Source organism: Typopeltis vanoorti, chromosome 4 (assembly GCF_054136105.1).
Source record: "Typopeltis vanoorti isolate ZY-2024b chromosome 4, IOZ_Tvanoo_1.0, whole genome shotgun sequence".
Taxonomy (NCBI): Eukaryota; Metazoa; Arthropoda; class Arachnida; order Uropygi; family Thelyphonidae; genus Typopeltis; species Typopeltis vanoorti.
Window position 1 is genome coordinate 95124673 of NC_143552.1, and position 18706 is coordinate 95143378.

At 33.6% G+C, this 18706-nt stretch overlaps 1 protein-coding gene across 2 annotated transcripts in view; it reads left to right on the plus strand.

Moving 5' to 3' along the window:
* The window catches only part of LOC150107506 (adenosine 5'-monophosphoramidase HINT3-like), a 151728-nt gene extending 144556 nt beyond the window's left edge, over positions 1 to 7172 (plus strand). For both annotated transcript variants that reach the window (XM_090391356.1, XM_090391355.1), the window contains exon 5: positions 2907 to 7172. In XM_090391356.1, the coding sequence (XP_090247482.1) occupies positions 2907 to 2954 (48 nt within the window). In that variant the 3' untranslated portion in view covers positions 2955 to 7172. The remainder of the gene's footprint in view (positions 1 to 2906) is intronic.
* Positions 7173 to 18706: the final 11534 nt, after the last annotated feature.

Below are 18706 nucleotides of genomic sequence, written 5' to 3' on the forward strand. Positions count from 1 at the left end.
GTTTCAAGAAAAACCCCTGTTACCTCCTTATGAGATCAGCCAACTCACTTTTAATTTCAAAAAAGCACATATAATAATTCCTGTCATTATGATGAGAATTGAACTAATTTCTTTTACAGTTGAAGGGCATAGTATCTTATTTGTCCAGTTTGTGCTGTGGAATTTGATATATTGTGGAAGAAAGATAAGGAAGCTCATGAATCATTATAAAACACAAACAAGAAGAGTGGCCAGCAAGGGTTAAATTTCCTCTCAGAATTTAATTTTGAGAGGAAATTAGCAGGCTGAAGGAAATCCCAGAGAATTCTTTTCCTTGACCAGTAAAGGTAGAATGATTATCGAAGAATAGTTGTAAGGAATGCAGATGATAAGAAATATGATGGCAGTGAAAGAAATATTTGAAACTGAGTAATCATTTTACCAGGGTTTATGATTGATCCAGGTAGAGGTAATACAATTAATTGATGTAATGGGAAGTGATGTCAGAAAAGGTAAAAGGAAAAAAGAGGTGCTCAAGAATATTGCAAATCACAGTGTGAAGATAGTATAGTTATGTATCTATTACATTAGTATAAAAGCCTATGTGTTACATAAGTTGAAAAGAATTGGCAGGGGTCCCATAGGAGTTGAATAAGGGAAAGATTGTTCCATGACATAAAGGAGATTCCATGACAGATAGCAGATGACATACACTAGTATATGATTTATGTTGTTTTATTACTCTAGAGTAATAAAACAACATAAAGTTAGATGAAGGATATGGCTATACCATAATATTCTGGACTTTGTGAAGGTTATCACATGATATCCTGTCACCACCCTAGGTCTGTAGAATACTTGATATGAGAATAAGATGATGGTGACTGATTGATAGATATCAGAGTAGTATACCACAAATCTCTTTTCTTGGAACCACTGCTTTTTAATTTGTCTTATGATTTTTGGTGATTTAAAGGCGGAAGATCCAATTATTTGCTGAACTGCCTACATCAGCTTCAGTTAATGTAGGTAGTTCAGCAAATAAAAAGTTCAGTTCAGGAAAAAAACAACTGCTGTTTACTTTTCTTTTCTGCAGTAGGATTTGAATACACTGACATGTGTACAAAGGATTTTTGCACATGTAGGCAGTGTTAATGCTGTTAAGGTATTTTGATTGGTTGAAGGTTTTTTGTTGTTGGGAGTTGGCAAACCTCAAGATGTAATTTAGGGGGTGGTGGATATCGATAGTGTTGCAATGTGTTTTTTATTTCAATGACTTCTGATATTCTTAACTTAAATTTTTTTGAAGCTAAGAATGATCCTATTTTTTCCTATTTTTCCTATTTGTGGAATGTGATTGAGAGATTTCATAGCCCCCCCCCCCAAAAAAAACCACCTTCAACCAATCAAAATACCTTAACAGTATTGATACAGCCTACATAATGTGCACTACGAAATTTTGTTCTTTTATTCTGATGATGACTTTCCTGAAATGGCCTTACTTCACCGCATGGTATCTTTAATATTTAAGTTCCAGTTTTTGTCTTTAAATATTTTTCATTTTCGTATTTTATAAGTTTTATAGTGTATTTACTGTTAATATTACACCATGTTTATTCTCATCTTTTAATAGTATCATATTATTTTTACACTTTGAACTCTTTCATTCATATCTCCGTTTTTAAACTTTAAAATTCAGTGGTGCTTCATCTTACTATTCTATCTATTGCTAATATATTCGTTCATCACCATCTGCAATCTCCACTCCAAATTTTAAAGATTGTTATCCAAAAGTACAGCATGAAGAGTCGCATTCAGAATATGCATTCTGATCCAAGGCTGCTCCATAATATAAAAGCTTTGCTTATCTCTATATATATAAATGGTCAAGCAATTTATTTGAAAAGGAAAAGAATGCATATATTGTTTTCAATTATTTTAAAATATGCATTTTTTTCCAAAACACTAAGTACTGTTGCATAGGATCCCTATTAAAGGATACATTTCTCAAATATATTTTAACAAAAATTGAACCTCTGTAAGTAAAATACTTTTGTATATTCACACGTATAAGCAGTGAAGTTAATAAATGTTGTTTCAGTGTTTGTCTTTGGGAAAGTATTTGTCTAATGCATTTATTATCAGAGTGTGAATATTTAATTTTAAATTAAACTGAAATTCTATGCCTAAAAGACACAGAATTTCATGTGTCAGTAAGTAATAAATTGTAATGCAGCATTGTTACACTGTACAAGTATGCCATTATTCATTAAGTATATTTTTAAAGACATCAGTACAGTATTGTGACATCCGTATAAATTATGATACATTTATATTTAGTTTGTTTTGGGATTTCTGTGGAGCATTTGAGTGATAAGTATGTTGAGAGGAAGTATATTTCATTCATATAGTATTCTTCTACTTATGTAGAAAAGTGTTAGGACAGATTATGGACAGATTTTTATTGGGTAAGTGACTAGGAAACTTTTTTTAATATTTTTAAATAAGTGCCATTGACAAGGTAATGTAATTAAAGACATCAAATTAAACGTAGCATACAAATTAATTTACTTGTTAATTTTGTTTTGGGGGATTTAGAAAATGATTTTTAAATGTTTGAATACCATCTTTATTACATGTGAAATATTATATTTGGTCTGATGTAATTACTTAATATTTTTAAAGATAATCAAATATATTTAGCTGATATAATAATTATATCAGATAATACGATACATTTTAATGGATCTGCATTTAAAGAAAAAAAAGGTAATGCAGCTGAAACCTTAAAAAAATCATATTTAAGAATTGGTTCATTTTTTTATCTCTTCCTGCTTAGCTTAGTTTAAAAAATGAAACTTGAGCATTAAAGTGCATTTAATTATTTCATATACTCTTTTCTTTAAGTGTTATAATTTATTTTGTAGGAGAAGGCAGTTCTTGAGAGGTTAGAAAAGCTGAAGGTGGAAGTTTGACAGAACCTATGCATAACTGAACAGTTTTAACAAATGCAATCAAATTCTAGACATTTCCATTTTATATAGTTTTATATTTGTACATTTTTTTCTTTTTTATTGCTGGAGGTAAACTCAGCATTTATACTTTGATTGTATAATAAAATAATTTGTAGGCTGTTTCCCACATGACCATGCAAATATACTATATTTATGTGAAGGAGGTATGTGCTGCAAGAACTATGAAACTACCATAGATATAAAAAAATATTTATTAAGGGAGAAGACAACTTGACATATGCAGAAATGTTTATACCATATTTCATTTTCTTGTCATAAACATTGATGGATTCATTGTTGAATAAATGTTATTGCATCTGTGTGTTGGGTGTATTTAAAATAGGTTCATATCAAGAAAGCTGAAAGTGCACCATGTTTAATCTGTTGTGGCCTGTAATTATGAGCTTTATTAAATATGAAATCAAATTTTTCTAGCAATGGTGGCATTACCTTGTTAGCAAATTAAAGATTTTATCTTCCAACAATATTTCAGATTTGCGTTAAGAACTGCTATAGTATTTAGTAGTGTTCTGAATTAAATTTAATAATAGATTTCATGTTATCTAAAATATTTGTAATAGTTTGGTAGAAATCTGTTATTTGTAAATCTATGTACAGTAGTATAAACATATCTAGGTAAGTAATTCATGCTGTTAATGTTTGAGTTGGTGTGGTGGGATAATGTTTGTTTTATTAGAGATATGGCAATTAATCATTCTTCATGTTTTACCTTAGAATTGCTTAGTCTATTTCATTTAAATAAAATATACAAGTACTAGCCAAGTTTTTTAAGCAGTTAAGTAGCTCAAGAAATGCAATTCCTATATATGTTGTGCATATATTATATTTTGTAAGACATTTTCAACATATATTATTATTGCTTGCATTTTAAAAAGATAGCAGGATATTTTGTATGTTACCCAGATAGCAAAATTTATACATTGGAAAAATGTTAAATCTCAGTAAAATGTCAATGACATGTTTATTAAAAATTAATAGAATTTTTTGTAAATTATTGGGAATAATGTAATCTAATCATTTACATTTTCCATAAAAATTGGGAAGGCAGAAATGACAAATATTGTAACCTCATTTGTAAAAAATAATAACCTTCTGTCCTCTTCAGAAATATTCTCCAAATTATTTTTAGTGTTTCCCTCCCTCGATGAGTCTTTGGACTCCCTGGAGGTGTCAAATAATAATAATAATAATAATAATAATAATAATAATAGAATTTTTTCTATAGTTATTTTTAAAGGATACTTAATTCTTACCGTACTAGAGAACTAGATAATGCTGTTTAGAAATGTCTGTCTCTATCATGTGTATCAAAGTTATTAGGTCTTCTTTCAAAAAGGAAATCTAATAACTTTCCCCTCCACAGAGAGCAAAAGATATCAGCTACTACTGACAGTAGTTTTAAACACTTATCTAGGCTTAATTCTGTAATTGCTGATCTCTCTTGGTTGGCCAAGTGATTAACATAGCTGCCCTCAAGCAGGCTGCAGGCTTGAATCTTGCCACAGGCATGGATGTTTGTGATTGTCTTTAGATGAAAGGTGAATTTCATCACCCAGTGTGAAACCACCATCCCCTTAATAAATGGGACCTGAAGTGTCTCCTGAAAAAAGTCCCATGTTTAGCATGATTTCTGTATGTACAAAAATCATTAAAAATTTGTTTATTAAAAGATAAAATAAGAAAAAAAAAATCCTTAGTCCATCCTGAGATACTAGTGTACCATAGGTTTGCTATAGGTGGAATTGATATGGAAAAAAAAAGCATATCAGCAATATTTTGTATTTTCTTATGCTTAAAATTTATTTGATTTTAGATTAAACAAATTTACTTTTAAATGAAGCTTATTGTTGGATTATGACTTATTTTCATATTGTTAAATTGCCTTGATACCTAATATACACAAACTTCTACATCAGATATAGTTCACAGGATCAAATCAGTTCTAGAAATAGAAATTTATAATCAGCTTGTGCTGGTATAAACAGAACACAAGCTGATTTTGAGGTTGTACCTTACAGGGATTCGTTTTATATTTATACAGGTAGATGATTATGACAGAACACTTAAAATATTTATAGTTGAGGAATATTATGGGATATATTTTAAAATAACTGGCTCAGCCTACTTTGACTTTATAGATCCTCAGAGGACATAAAAAAACAGTGACATTTATTATATATAGATAGTAGTATCTTTGAAGTTTTGGTCGCATTTTGATAATAGATTTAATACTAGTTAAATCATGTTAATGTGACAAATCCACAGTAGTGTGAAAAAATGATCGTATATGATTAGGCTTAATTTAATGTTAAAAAGAAAATGAAATATATTTTAGTGATAATTCTTGACTTATCATTAATGATTTGTTGTGTAAGGCACTTATTAAATGTGGAAGAGGGATACAAATACCCCATTAACATTTATTAAACAGGAAGTCTGACCCAAATTAATATTAAAAAAAAAAAAACATAATGAGAATGTATGTTTGATTGATCCAAAGTTAAAAAAAAAAAAATTTGCAAGAAAGTATGAATAAGAATGAAATGAGTAACCACAAAACAGTGTTGCACAATATTTTAATGCTCGTGATTGCCTCTGTTTCTTAATAGCATAAAATCATTTGTTATTGTTAAATCAACCTAGTGTGAACATCATCTCTTGATTCAGTATTGGGTTGCAACAAAAAATCTGATACATTGAAGAGAGTGCAAAGAAGAGGATATATGATATTGGAATTGTGGAATACAGATTATGAAGACATTGAGGATTGGGACAAAATTTTAATAGGATCATACAGGATACAAATAGATGGAATTTTTCATTTTATGTAAGATTGGTAGAGAATGAATGCAGAGAAGAAGAAGAAGGTGAGAGTGGTTCATGATTAGATTGGATTGTCTTTGGAGGTTATAAGTGCAGGCAGTATTCCTGAAAAGGTATGGCAACTGGTGCATACGTACCCCCCCCCCAGAGATCTCTCTTAATAATAATGTAGATAAGCATTTTCCTTTTAGAGTTCATTTTTTCAAATGAACTCTAAAAGTTCCTATATAATTTATATAGGAAGCTCATAGGTGCCAAAGGAACAGTTTGTTATAGCAAACTTGCTATAGTGAATTTACTTTAGAAAATATTAATCCTATGGGTTTTGTAGGGACTATTTGAACATAGATTGGAAGGAGGAAGAAGGTTGTTATAGTGAACTAGTTTAGTTCTCTCTGACAGTATTGTTGGTATGAGAGTTGACTGTATCTAAAGACTGACTAAAAATACCCTGCAAGTTGAGGTAGATTGTTACTGAACTTCAAGTGGTCATTCTGAATGTTTTGCTCTTAAACTTAATTTTAGCTCTTAATCCTTAGAGCAAAAATGTGTTAATAATTCATGCTTTGTTCCAAACTGCAATTTAATTTACGAAACAACATTTTAACATTTTTGATTTACATTTAACAGATCTCAGTATAAATTAAATATTTACAAGTGCAAATAACTTAATTTTGCATTTTGCTATTTTTGAGTATCATACATATTATCCTGCTATTGGTTTATAATTATTAAACTCAGTGATTCAGCATTTTAATTAAACATTAAGAACATGAACTAATTAACATCAATCATTTGTTCATGTCTTAAAATATGAAATATGCAATTTTTTATTACCAAACCAAAGTCAATAACTTGCAAACTGCAAAGTAGATGTACTTTTAAGGTATATAATATCTTGTAGTCAGCTGATTTATGAATCACTGAATATGGAACCTGTCTTGTTTGGTTCATTATTGTAATGATTCAGATATTTTTAGCATGCTCCTTATTTTTAGGAAGTTAAAGATTTCCAAAGTAAGCTTTTGCATACCAGTGCTCAATTTGTCAGAGTGGAAGCATTCAATATATATATAAAAATATAAATCATTTAGTACAAAATTCTGGAAATTAAAACTTCAGATATTTTTTACTTGCTGTTTAATCACTAAAATCATGATATGACCCCTAACTTCTTAAACCCCTAACTTCAAGTAATTGTATTTATACTCCTGATTTCTGTATGATATAAGGCTGTGAATTATTAGCAATTAAGATATATATAAAATGTTGTCCATGTATGCAAATGTAGGCTCAAGATTTCCATGGGAAAATAAAGTACAAATCTTTTTTGTAGTTTGTTGAACTACAATTTTTTTTTCACTTTTGTTGTTATTGCAATATGTTTTTTATAGCATAAATGAGTAAAGTAAAACTAAACTTTGAATACACATATATATGAGTAGAAATGCAAAAACATGAATCTAGCTTAACAGCATTTTTCTTTTAGAGTTCAATTGAAAAAATAAGAATCTTTGATGTAAGTTATATAACTTATATAGGAAGCTCATAGGTGCCAAAGGAATCGTTTGTATAGCAAACTTGCTATAGTGAATTTACTTTAGAAAATATTAATCCTATGGGTTTTGTAGGTTTTGTCAGTATTTTGCAAATAGCTATATACCACTACAGTCCATAATAGATAATCTGCAGAGCTTGGCATGTACAATTTTATTTTAATCAAGTATGGTTCATCCTGAGGAAAGTGTGTTATTTATTGCATTGAAAGTTTCCATAATGTAGCTGAGATAAGTGTATAGTATTTAAATACACATTGAAATGGACTTGCATATGTTTTTGCAAGTCTTGCATGTAACTTAGGTGAATTTTTGGTTGGTTATTCAAGTGCACATAGGTTTGTAATACATCTGGATGCAATCTGCATAGTAATGCTCCTTGTGTATTTATTTATAGCAGACAAAGTATTTCTTTTCACTTCTGATAAACAGTAGTTCAGATGCGAATAGATGAAGAAATATTTAAAAAGATGCACTCTGTGCAAGGAATGATTTTCTTATTGTATTACAGACTTTTATTTTACTCAGTTTTTAATCAGAATCTTAAAATGGTAATAAAGGTATATTTATCGGCACTACTGTTTTGACAAATAGAAGCACTTAAAGTATGTGAAAAATATATTTCTGACCTTCTAAAATATATTTGCAAATCCTTTATCCAACCACTTCATCAAAGAGTTGTCCATATCTCAAGATTGTTCAGCAGTGAATCATTTACAAGCAACTTCTTACTATCGAAAATTATCTTGACCTCTTTTTTTTTTCTCGTAACCTTCCATGCAGTAGTAAGGGATGTGAAGGGTAGGTCATGAATCAGTAACTTGCTCATGTTTTATAATACAATGACAGGCTGAGTTGGATAAAGGTAATGGGTTTATAGCGATACTGCTGGACATTGCAAAAGCCTTTGAGAGGATACCACATGGAATTCTAATCAGCAAAGTGCAACACATGGAGGTGGATATAGAGTTAGTGAGGTGGATAGGAGGGTGGTTGATGGAGAGATGTTAGAGAGTAGTTTACTCGGGAGTAAAGTTCAGAAGGCCTGTGACTAGTGGCATGCCACAGGGCTCTGTTCTTGGGCTGCTGCTATTTTATTTGTACATTAATGATATAGGAAAGAATCTGACAGGAACTGTTCAGTTCTTTGCTAATGATGCAAAATTGGGTAGATTAATAGTTAATACAGATGATAAATTTTTTTGCTGGATGATTTGGATAGTCTGGGCAAAAAAGAATGGATGTCAGTTTAAAATGTAAGGTTATGCATTTTGAAGTGAAAAAAATTACCAGCTGTGTATTACATTGATGGAACTGTATTCCAGGAAATTGATGAAGCCAGAGATTTGGGAGTTAATGGAAAGGGTTTAGAGGTTAAAGCAGCTCATCGAATTACTTGGTTCCTGAAGAATACTTTGACAAGCAGGTTATTACTTCCCTTTATTGAGCTTTGATAAGACCCCACCTTGACTACTCTGCAGATCTGGTCAACTGGGTTTCTTGGCAATGAGGAAGAGGTGAAGAGGATCCATAGGTTAGTGACCAAAATAGTAACAGTTGTATGGAATGAACCTTACAAGAACAGGTTGAAGATTTGTGGGTTACAAAAATTGAACGACAGGTGGTAAAGGGGTGATATGATTGAGGCATACAAATTACTGAAGGGTTTTTACAAGATTAATTCAGAGGAAATTTTCCAGAACAGATCTAGTGATAGGAGAACTATGGGGACATCCTTGGAAACTGAGTAAGAGTGTAGTTAGCAAAGGTGTTAGAACAAGATATTTTGCTTGGATATGTTAATGAGTTGCCAGAGTCTGTTGTGGGTGCCATGATTGTGAATGAGTTCAAAGCAAAGTATGATAGAAACCCTGAACATCATGCCAAGCACTATCCAACATTTGTTGGATAGTGCTTGGCATGATGTTCAGGGTTTCCCTTGATGGGATTATGGACTCCATGGAGTAGCTCGTAATAATAATAATACCGAAACTGGTTTATTAAAGTTATTTATGAAAGAAATTTTTGAAGCACTTGAACCGCCCACCCACCTCTGTCCATCTGCTTGATATAGAGTGTAGCGCGATTCCTCCCTCCATAACACTGCTTTCCATGCTTCCACGTCCCACTGTACACAATTTTAGCACCACTGAAGACGCCCCCCGTGTTGGTTCGGGTAATGTGGGACTTGCATATTGATGTCCCAACATGGAAGCCCATGGCAGTTTTTACATGTTATCCTTCGTAGCACCCTACGATCACGTTCGGTGAGTGTAGTGGGTCGTCCACTGCAGATAGCACTTGCAGTTGACTCTCTGAGCTTCCATCTCAGTATGGTGTCACTGATTGTTGAATTGGAATGGTCCGATTTGTCAACAAATTTTGCCGAACAGATAGGCCTGCAACATGGCATCCTGTCACCATGCCTTTTTCAAACTCCGTCAGTTCCCTGCTCGGTGCCATTTTACCCGGCCAAGTTGTATTGACTTGGGAGCATCATATTCCTCCAATTTATACTGGCTACAAACACGTGACTTGTTACATGGCACGATGTACCTTTCCCTTTGGGGTGTCCCTTGACTTCTTTCCAAACAGTGTAATGTAGTATACAGTATATGCAAAACAATATTTCATATCTGTAATATCAAATGAACCAGTCTATGTTCAAAATGTAATAAATTGTTAATAATAAATAAATCTCTTGTTCTGTTGCTAACACTGTATAAATCTTAAAACCTTATAAATTCTTGATCGTATGTATATACGAGAGAGCAGTTCATCTAGTTGCTGGACTGGAAACTAGATTATGAGAGAGAGAGGGAGATCATGTATTAGGTGATCAAATTACACAATTATTGTAGTAACTATTATTCTAACAACTTCTGTGTGGCTCTTGGGACGTCCTATGTATGTGTGCTTGTATGCAATTATCTTGAAATAATGTCGACTTTTTTTTGGTCGACTGCGTGTTGTGCAAGTGCTTGCTTGTGGGACAACTTGTAGCAGATAAAGTATTAATGTTTTTGAAGTCTCTTCTCGATCGAACGTCTCCTGAGTATATCATAATCAGCTGCTTTGTGGTTCAACACATACCCTTACTTACCTGGAATTTGCACTTGCTTTACTACCTCCCAAGTCAAGACCACATGAGCACTCTCTTCAATTAGAGGCTATGTAGCCACGTTAGTTATGAATAGGTCTTCTCTTCCTATAACAAGATCCAATACTCTCGTACATTCCTCCCTCCGTCACATTCTGCTTCAAGTAATTATTTCTTGGTAAGTATATAAATTACATTTCCATCCTGCCATGTGATCTTTCCTCCTTCCAATCTATGTTCAAGTCCCCATAATAATTGCTCGACTTGCACTCATTGTACTAATCTCCTAATGCATGTCTTCCACATCATTCCGGGCGCTCCTTTGCCTTTAGATAAAGTCTTAGTTTTATTAGACTATAAATAGGAAATGGTTATTTATATACCCCACCTATATTTTAACCTTGTGTAAACAAAATATCCTGAGTGAGCTATCTTCAAAACTTATTGTTTTGTATACTAAGACTACTTTTATGAAATGTATTATAGTGAAGATCGCTTTCCAGACAAGTTTTAACCTATTTGAAGTGCTGTTAGTGGGAAGCTACACTCAGAGATGTGTTGAGCTAACTAGATTTCAGAATTCATTTTTATAAAAAATTTATTTACAAAAAGTAAAGTGATTTGAACCACTGAGTTGCTCACAGTATATCTTTCCATTAGTTTTCTTATCGACTGATTAGACCTCGATAAAGAAAAAAATTATAATCAATCTGGGAAGTGACGATTACTATGAATGACACAACATACACTGCCTAAGAAGTGTATGTATTATTAAATGATGTAGAAATCTTTAACGAAATGAACTGCTTTCAGTATGAAAAATAAATACGAATCTTAAAGATGCTTAGCGCACAAAACTTAGTACGACTATTCATATTATTTGAGATGCTGAACATTGTATTAGTTTATGTACTGATAATGGTAATTGACTATTTCATACGTTTGATGAAATGAAATCTTGCAGCAAACTCGAAAGAAATCGAATGCTTTAATTATAAGTGCAAATATGTTGTCTTTACACGAGTGATTCTCAACCTATGGGGGCGCGCGAAATACCTAAAGGGGGCACGAAGAAAGTGGAAATCAAAGGAAAAATTAAAAAACTTCTTTATTGAAACAAAAACATTTAATGAAACTATTTATTGGCACCAAAACATAAAATCCACTCTGAAAATAAAATCCACTGTCTTGAATAAACTGGTTACGCTTACGGGAACATATCAATATTGCAAAATATACCGAGCAACTAATTAAAACTAAACGATAACAATGAATCTAAAAATTAATAGCTTCCTTGGGCGTGTGTTGCTGAGCAAAGCTTTTCATATGATGGTGATACATTGGAAATTGACACTTTTAGTTCTCTTTCTTTATGTAATTGAGATCTATATTTTGTTTTTAAGGAAGCCACTGCAGAAAACCCGATTTCACAAATATAAGATGTTGGAAATGGCTAGAAAAGATTGTTTTTATATCGTGTATCAAGTCGTTGCGATTAGGAGTAAAATAACGCCGACCATCGACTTCTCACTGTTGGTCACTATTGCAGTGTTACTGCCGTCTTTCCATTTCAAGCCTTATTTATATTTATACTTCCCAGAAACATTTCCACAACTTCCCGTGATGAAATCGCGAATGTTTCCGAAAGGCCGATACAATTCAACGGTCTGTGCAGTGACACCAGATCTGTACAATTTTCGAAAGATTTGATGACGTATTTACATTTTATGAATATTAAAAAAGTTTAATTAATTCCTAAGTTTTTTTTTTTTGTTGTTGTTTTGTGGGTTTTGCCAGTGTCTCAATACACAAGAATTGCAAAGGGGAAGGGCACAAAAACATATTAAAAAATGGGGCATACATGAAAGAAGGTTGTGTAACACTGCTTTACACCATTCACAAGATCTGAAATTTCTTTATCAAATCAAATGGATTGTAAAAAGGAAAGACGTAAAAGAGGGGAAATGAAATTTTATATCAGTAAAACATAGATAAATATGAATAAGGCATCTAAATCGAATTGACAATAGCAGACTATCAAATTTATTGTATAGATATTAATGGAAAAGGAAGAACTGGAAGAACAAGAGAGCGGTGGTATGAGTCCGGAACAGCCACTTAGCCTAAAATCATCAGAAAGAAGAAGAAGACCAAATATATTATATTAGTATGGGCAACGTTTTGCCACATGCTGTTCATTATTTTCTATATAATAAGAAGATTATTGTAAAGACTGTTCCGAAAGTGGAAGATAATTCAAAGGTGGCCATGTCTACAATTTCCATCTGGAAGTTCTTTGGTTTGCAGGCGATCACGAGCATGAATCAAACAGTTCTGGAGCTAGGAACACTGAGGTCCTTTTCTGAAACTCATACTTATGTTAACGCTTGAAGATATTTCTGACAATTCCATAGTTAGCAGATGTTTTGCACTTTGATAGTACGAAATAACTGAAGCCGAAGACACACTTTAGGATCATTCGTGCTATCAGAAGTGCATTATTTTCTATTTAAATAATATTATTCTTAGAAGATAAGATTGTAAAACATTCATTGTTTGTCGCATACCTATACCTATACTGTGGGCAAGGACTTCGCTGTTTCATCTTTCAGTTATTCCAATTTTTGAATATCTAAATTGGTTTGTTTGTGTGAACTTTAGTATACGAGATGCTCTCCATTTAGTTCTTTCGAAATACCTATGCTAACTGAATAATGTTACTGCGATGCCAGAAAATCATTCATGAGCAAATAACAATTCATCTTGATCGAAAAAGTCAGTGAAACAATTCGAGCCATTATTGCATTTGAGCAATTGGGGGAGGCCGGAAAGAGAGAGAGAGAGAGAGAGAGCATTTTAAGTCCACATAATGGCGTTAATTATACTAACTGTGCATCCGGAATCTTGCTATGAATTGTGTACGATTTATTATACTCATGAGTGCAAACCCGATGGAAGAAGACAAACTATTTATCAATTCAATGTTATGAATGAAGTTCAAAGGATTCGCTTGAGTGGACACGGAAAGATGGGATGTGGAGATTTTGACTTCCTGCAGTTAAAAGATATAACGCGCTAATAAAACGAAGCGGTGCAGGTATTAATGAAAGCGTTCGTGTAATTAGTAGCCATCTAGTGTAGCTGGCCACATCAGTTAAAATACCACAGGGCGATCGGAAATAAATGTTGATTGTAGATGCGGCAATCATTAGCCAACACATGTCAAAGTTTTCGTTTCCTAGGAGCGTCCGTTATTCTGGTCTGTGCTCCCGCCGGAGCCTGCCACTTTCAAAGCTTCTAGTTCGATATTAAATGAGATAGTCGCATGCAAATGACAGATCTAATCAACAGAGAGGCTGTCTATATGGCCCCGGAAGCGTGCTCGGAATAACAATTTCTCTTTAGGTGCCACACGTTCGATGGAGAAGCGACTGAATAATCCCCAATTTATTTTTCGTGTCGGATGACGAGCCCCTCTTTTCCCGAAGTACGCCGAGTGCCGAGGAGGCTTTACACGGGCGTGGCGCGCACAGACGGATACCAAGTTTCGAAGTCTCCATTCACTGTCTTATCACTGGTTGTTTGAAGCGCAGAATGCTTACCTATCGTAATTAATTGCATCCCTCACAAAGGGTATACGTAGGCGATACCGACTTAGTGTGTTGTAGTAGACGGTATTTATAGAGAATTGATTGCTTAGAAGAGAACTGTAGAAAGAATTTAAAAAAAAAAAATGTATAGAAGGATGGGTCACCGCTTTGATGGAGATCAATGTTTGTAAGACGTGTGAGCACATGTTTGAAGAAAGGGGAAAAATAAAGATGTAGCTAATCTTATGTTTCAATTTTTTTCTGTCAAAACCTATAAAGTTTTCTGAAATCTATTTTTCATCCTTTGTTTAATAAATTTATAAATCCTCCAAATGCCAGCTAAGCAGTTCTTTATTGTTCGTTATATTTCCATCAGATGTGTAACTTTGTTCGATTGGCAACAACGATGTTTACATCTCGTATGCCTAATCTTAGAAGCAATCTTCATCTCTTGTTTATAATACCGATGGAAATCTGTCAGAACAATTTCCGTGTTGCAATATCAGCTTTTTAATTATCGTTTGTCTTTTGAAGTTTTTTTAATTTTGCTTCTAAGGTCTTCAATGAATGTCAAACTGGTATCTTGAAATTTGTTTCTTAAATCTTCTTCCTGAATTTTCTTCCTAAATGTCTATAAAATCATGAAAAAAATATATGTCAGGACAATATTTGAATACGTACTTGGGTGATAAAGCTGGAAAAAGCATCAGAAATAAAACAGTTAATTTATTACTCGGTTCCAAACTCGTTCTAGAATGAACGACAGAAAAAGGAAGAAATGAAGACTGTCATTTTCGGGTGTATCATGAATTTTTTCAATTTTAGTACAACATTCAGCTGGGCAACTAGTAAATATCAAGGAATGAAGAAGAAAGATGGCGACAATCTAATATGCTTTATGACGTGTTTTGAGACTACTTCCAACAGCAACTTCGTAGTTTAGTAACGATGATGTTCTTTCGTTGGAAAGACTTGCGTTCGAATCCCGTTCAAGATGTGAACGCGAAGAACTTTTATAAGGGCTTTGCACCTGAATGTGACTTAGCCAAGTTCACGCGGAGGTCGCATGGAATTTTTCTCCTCCCAAAAAAAACCGGGATTTTAGTTTCCATTAAATAGATGAACCAGCCAGTTTACACGTGCAATTAACAGATAAAAATACATTAACGAGTGATATTATTGTGACGTGGCTGGCCGTACGAAGTAGATTAATAACGGCAGCTGGATTAGTGAGTATGGAATGGTCTCCTGCGATGAGTCTGAATACCTTAATAATAGTAATTTATTATGTTTTAATACGTCTCTGAATGTTTACTATACACATAAGTTTAAAACGTTTCGAGAGAAACAACGGGAGCTACATCTGGTGCTTATTGATCTGGAGAAAGCGTACGATAGAGTGCCAAGGCAAGAAGTCTGGAGGTGTCTGAGGGAGAAGAAGGTACCGGAGAAATATGTCAGGTTGGTGCAGAAGATGTACAGAAATGTGAAGACAAGAGTTCGGACCTGTCTGGGACAGATAGAAAGTTTTCAAGTGACAATTGGCTTGCATCGATGTCAGCATTAAGTCCGTTCCTGTTTAATATTGTGATGGAGGTGGTGATAGAAGAAGTGAGAGAAGACGCGCCTTGGACAATGTTGTATGCGGATGACATCGTGCTGTGTGCAGAATCAAGAGAAGAAGTGGCAGTCAAACTGGAAAGTTGGAGTAAAGTACTGAAAGAGAGAGAGGTATGAGACTGAGCAGAAGTAAGAGTACATGTGTTACAAAAGGGATGGCAGCCAAGAGGCAGATCTGGAGCTGGAAGGAGATGTCATCAGGAAGATCAGTGACTTTAGATAGTTAGGTTCAACTGTGAAAGAAGATGGAGAGGATGAGAAGGAAGTGGGACGCAGGATACAAGCGGGATGGAGGAACTGGAGAGAGATGGCTGGAGTGTTATGGAGCGATAAGAGGGTGCCGATCAATCTAAAGGGAAAAATCTAGAGGACAGTGGTGAGACCATCTATAATGTATGCTATGGAAACTGCGGCCCTGAGGAAAAATAGCATCAGCAGGATGGAGGTAGCGGATATGAGAATGCTTTGGTGGATGTGCGGTGTGACCAGAAAGGATCGTCTTCGTCTGAGAAATGACTATGTGAGGGGAATGATGAACGTTACGAACTTAGGAGCGAAGATACAGGAGGCAGGGTTGGGATGGTTTGGTCATGTGATGAGGAAGGAGGACGAGTATGTCATGAAAAAGGTAATGCAGGATGAGAAAGGGAGGAGGAAACGGGGGGCTGCCAAAAAAGAGATGGGGGAGCTGGTGGAGGAGGAATTGGGGATGAAGACCTTGGATGTGGATACATTCCAAGACAGGAGAATGTGGAGGAGACTCATTAAGAACAGCGACCCTACTTAAGTAGGATAAGCTGCAGAAGAAGTTTAAGCCCACCATGCCATTTTCTTTTTTTCCCGTTTTCTTTTATTTTTGAAGGAAATCATTGACGTATCAGTTTGTTCGATTAGTAGAACGAAAACTGAATTTTGGAAATATTACTTTAGTGAGACATTTCTGACAATACTAACGACGTGTTCTGCTTCTGCAAGCTTAAATGGTAAAAAAAAAAAAAAAAAAAAAAACTAAAATGCAGATATTATGTTTTCTAAATTCTACTTTTTTCTTTCTTTCTTTCTTTTTTTTTTTTTGATATTTGTCTTACGCAGAATAGAAATGAAGACTTTTGTCAAAGAGAAACTGATGGGTGTGAAGGATAACGGAAAAGGTGATAGCGTAATTCCATTTTCTCTCTGTTAATTTATTAAATTAGTGCAGTGCGTTTCTAGCTTTTGTCGTTATGTTTCTAAGACATAAATGTCATATCATGCTGCATAAAAAATAAAAGGAAATCAGATGAAGTCTTACTTAAAAGTTTAAAATGAAAGTCTACAAGAAGTACGTCAAGGCTTTCCTGCTGCCCTAACTGTTTTCTCTATTAACTAATTTTAAAACTACCCCATTGAAAAGCTGGACTGTGAGAGTGTTTGCAGGTTACAATATTTGGATTTAATGATTTTTCAGGTTCATTTCGATATCATGATTTCTGTTTAAATTTTAAAAATGTTTTTATAGCGTTAGAGATGAAAACCTTGGATCCGGCTAAATGATGCCTACTATTTTCGAAATATTGTTAAAATCCGAACCATATGTATTAGAATTGAACTTGCACACCACACGTAGGCAGTTAGAACTGCTTTTCTCGAACGAATTTGCCTGCACTGAGCAGAAAAACCCGATATCTGGAAATCCTCCTCTCCCCTCAGTCTAAAACCTGTTCATTTACGAAACAGAACTTTGTTTCATATAAAGCTAAGTTAGCCACTTATTTTCTGATACAAAACAAAGAAATCTGTCTCTGAGCATACTGACACATTTGCAGACACATTAACATATACCAAATAAGTATATGGTAACGATTTTCCTAGACGATATCACTCAATGTAAATAGACAGAAAGTTTACAGACGCAGCACTCATGCAAGTAGAAAAGACCTTGGCAAAATTAGATTAAAGTCTCTTGATATTATGAGCTATTGTGTGCAGCGGATATCTTTATCACATGATCACTCTAGATTAGCTCGTAAGCTACTTTTACCTTGAATACATCCCAATAATTTCACAATGATATTGATATCTATGTTGGAAACGTATTATACGTAAAGCACTGCACAAACATCTCACCAATATTTCTTTAATGTTAAAAATTATATATGAAGACTAAAGAGAATAATTAACCTAACTAGAATCTTATGGCAACGAACTTATTTGCGAATACGAACGATTCATCCTTCTCTATAGAAAAGGTCAATAAATGTCATATTTGGAACAAAGTAATAGACGACCTTTTCTGAGTTTATCTCTCAGGAAGCCAGAACTCTATGACTTTGCATTCCAATGTTGTGGAATCCTCTGTTTGTTTGGAAAATAGCCATTTTTAAGTCCTGTAACTGTGGTAGCCATGATTAGAAGAATCAGAAATAATTAGTGCAATGAATTCGTGCTAATCTTTTATGCCTCATCACTCTCTGATCCCGCCATTGAACCAGGATAGTTCAATAAGATATTCACTGTTCCTAAAATCTTCCTTTTCATTTCAGGATTCTGATTTTGGAGCGTCTGTCATCATTGAGCGAATTTAGTACCTGGTGGAACTGAATATTCCAGGTATTTTTAAATCATTTCCAATACGGAAATTATCCAAAAAAACTTGAATTAAAAAAGCGTCTTAATTTGGAGCAGATATCTCTTATATATGAACTAGTACTAAAATCAGCCCGGTCCAGCCCGGTAATGGATAACATGGGCATAAAGAGCTATCAAGGCTAGTGCATGGAATGTTTGCTCTGGGCGAAAAATTATAACAGCTGATTCACAAAAAAAAAATAAAAATATATAATAATAATAATAATAATAATAATAATAATAAACTGAAATGGACTAAAACAAAATAAAGAAACAGAAAAGAGATAAATTTAAAAATAAATAAATAAATGACACAATATATATATATATATATATATATATATATATATATATAAAATTGTACATTTTGTGAATTATACATTTTTTCTTCACTCA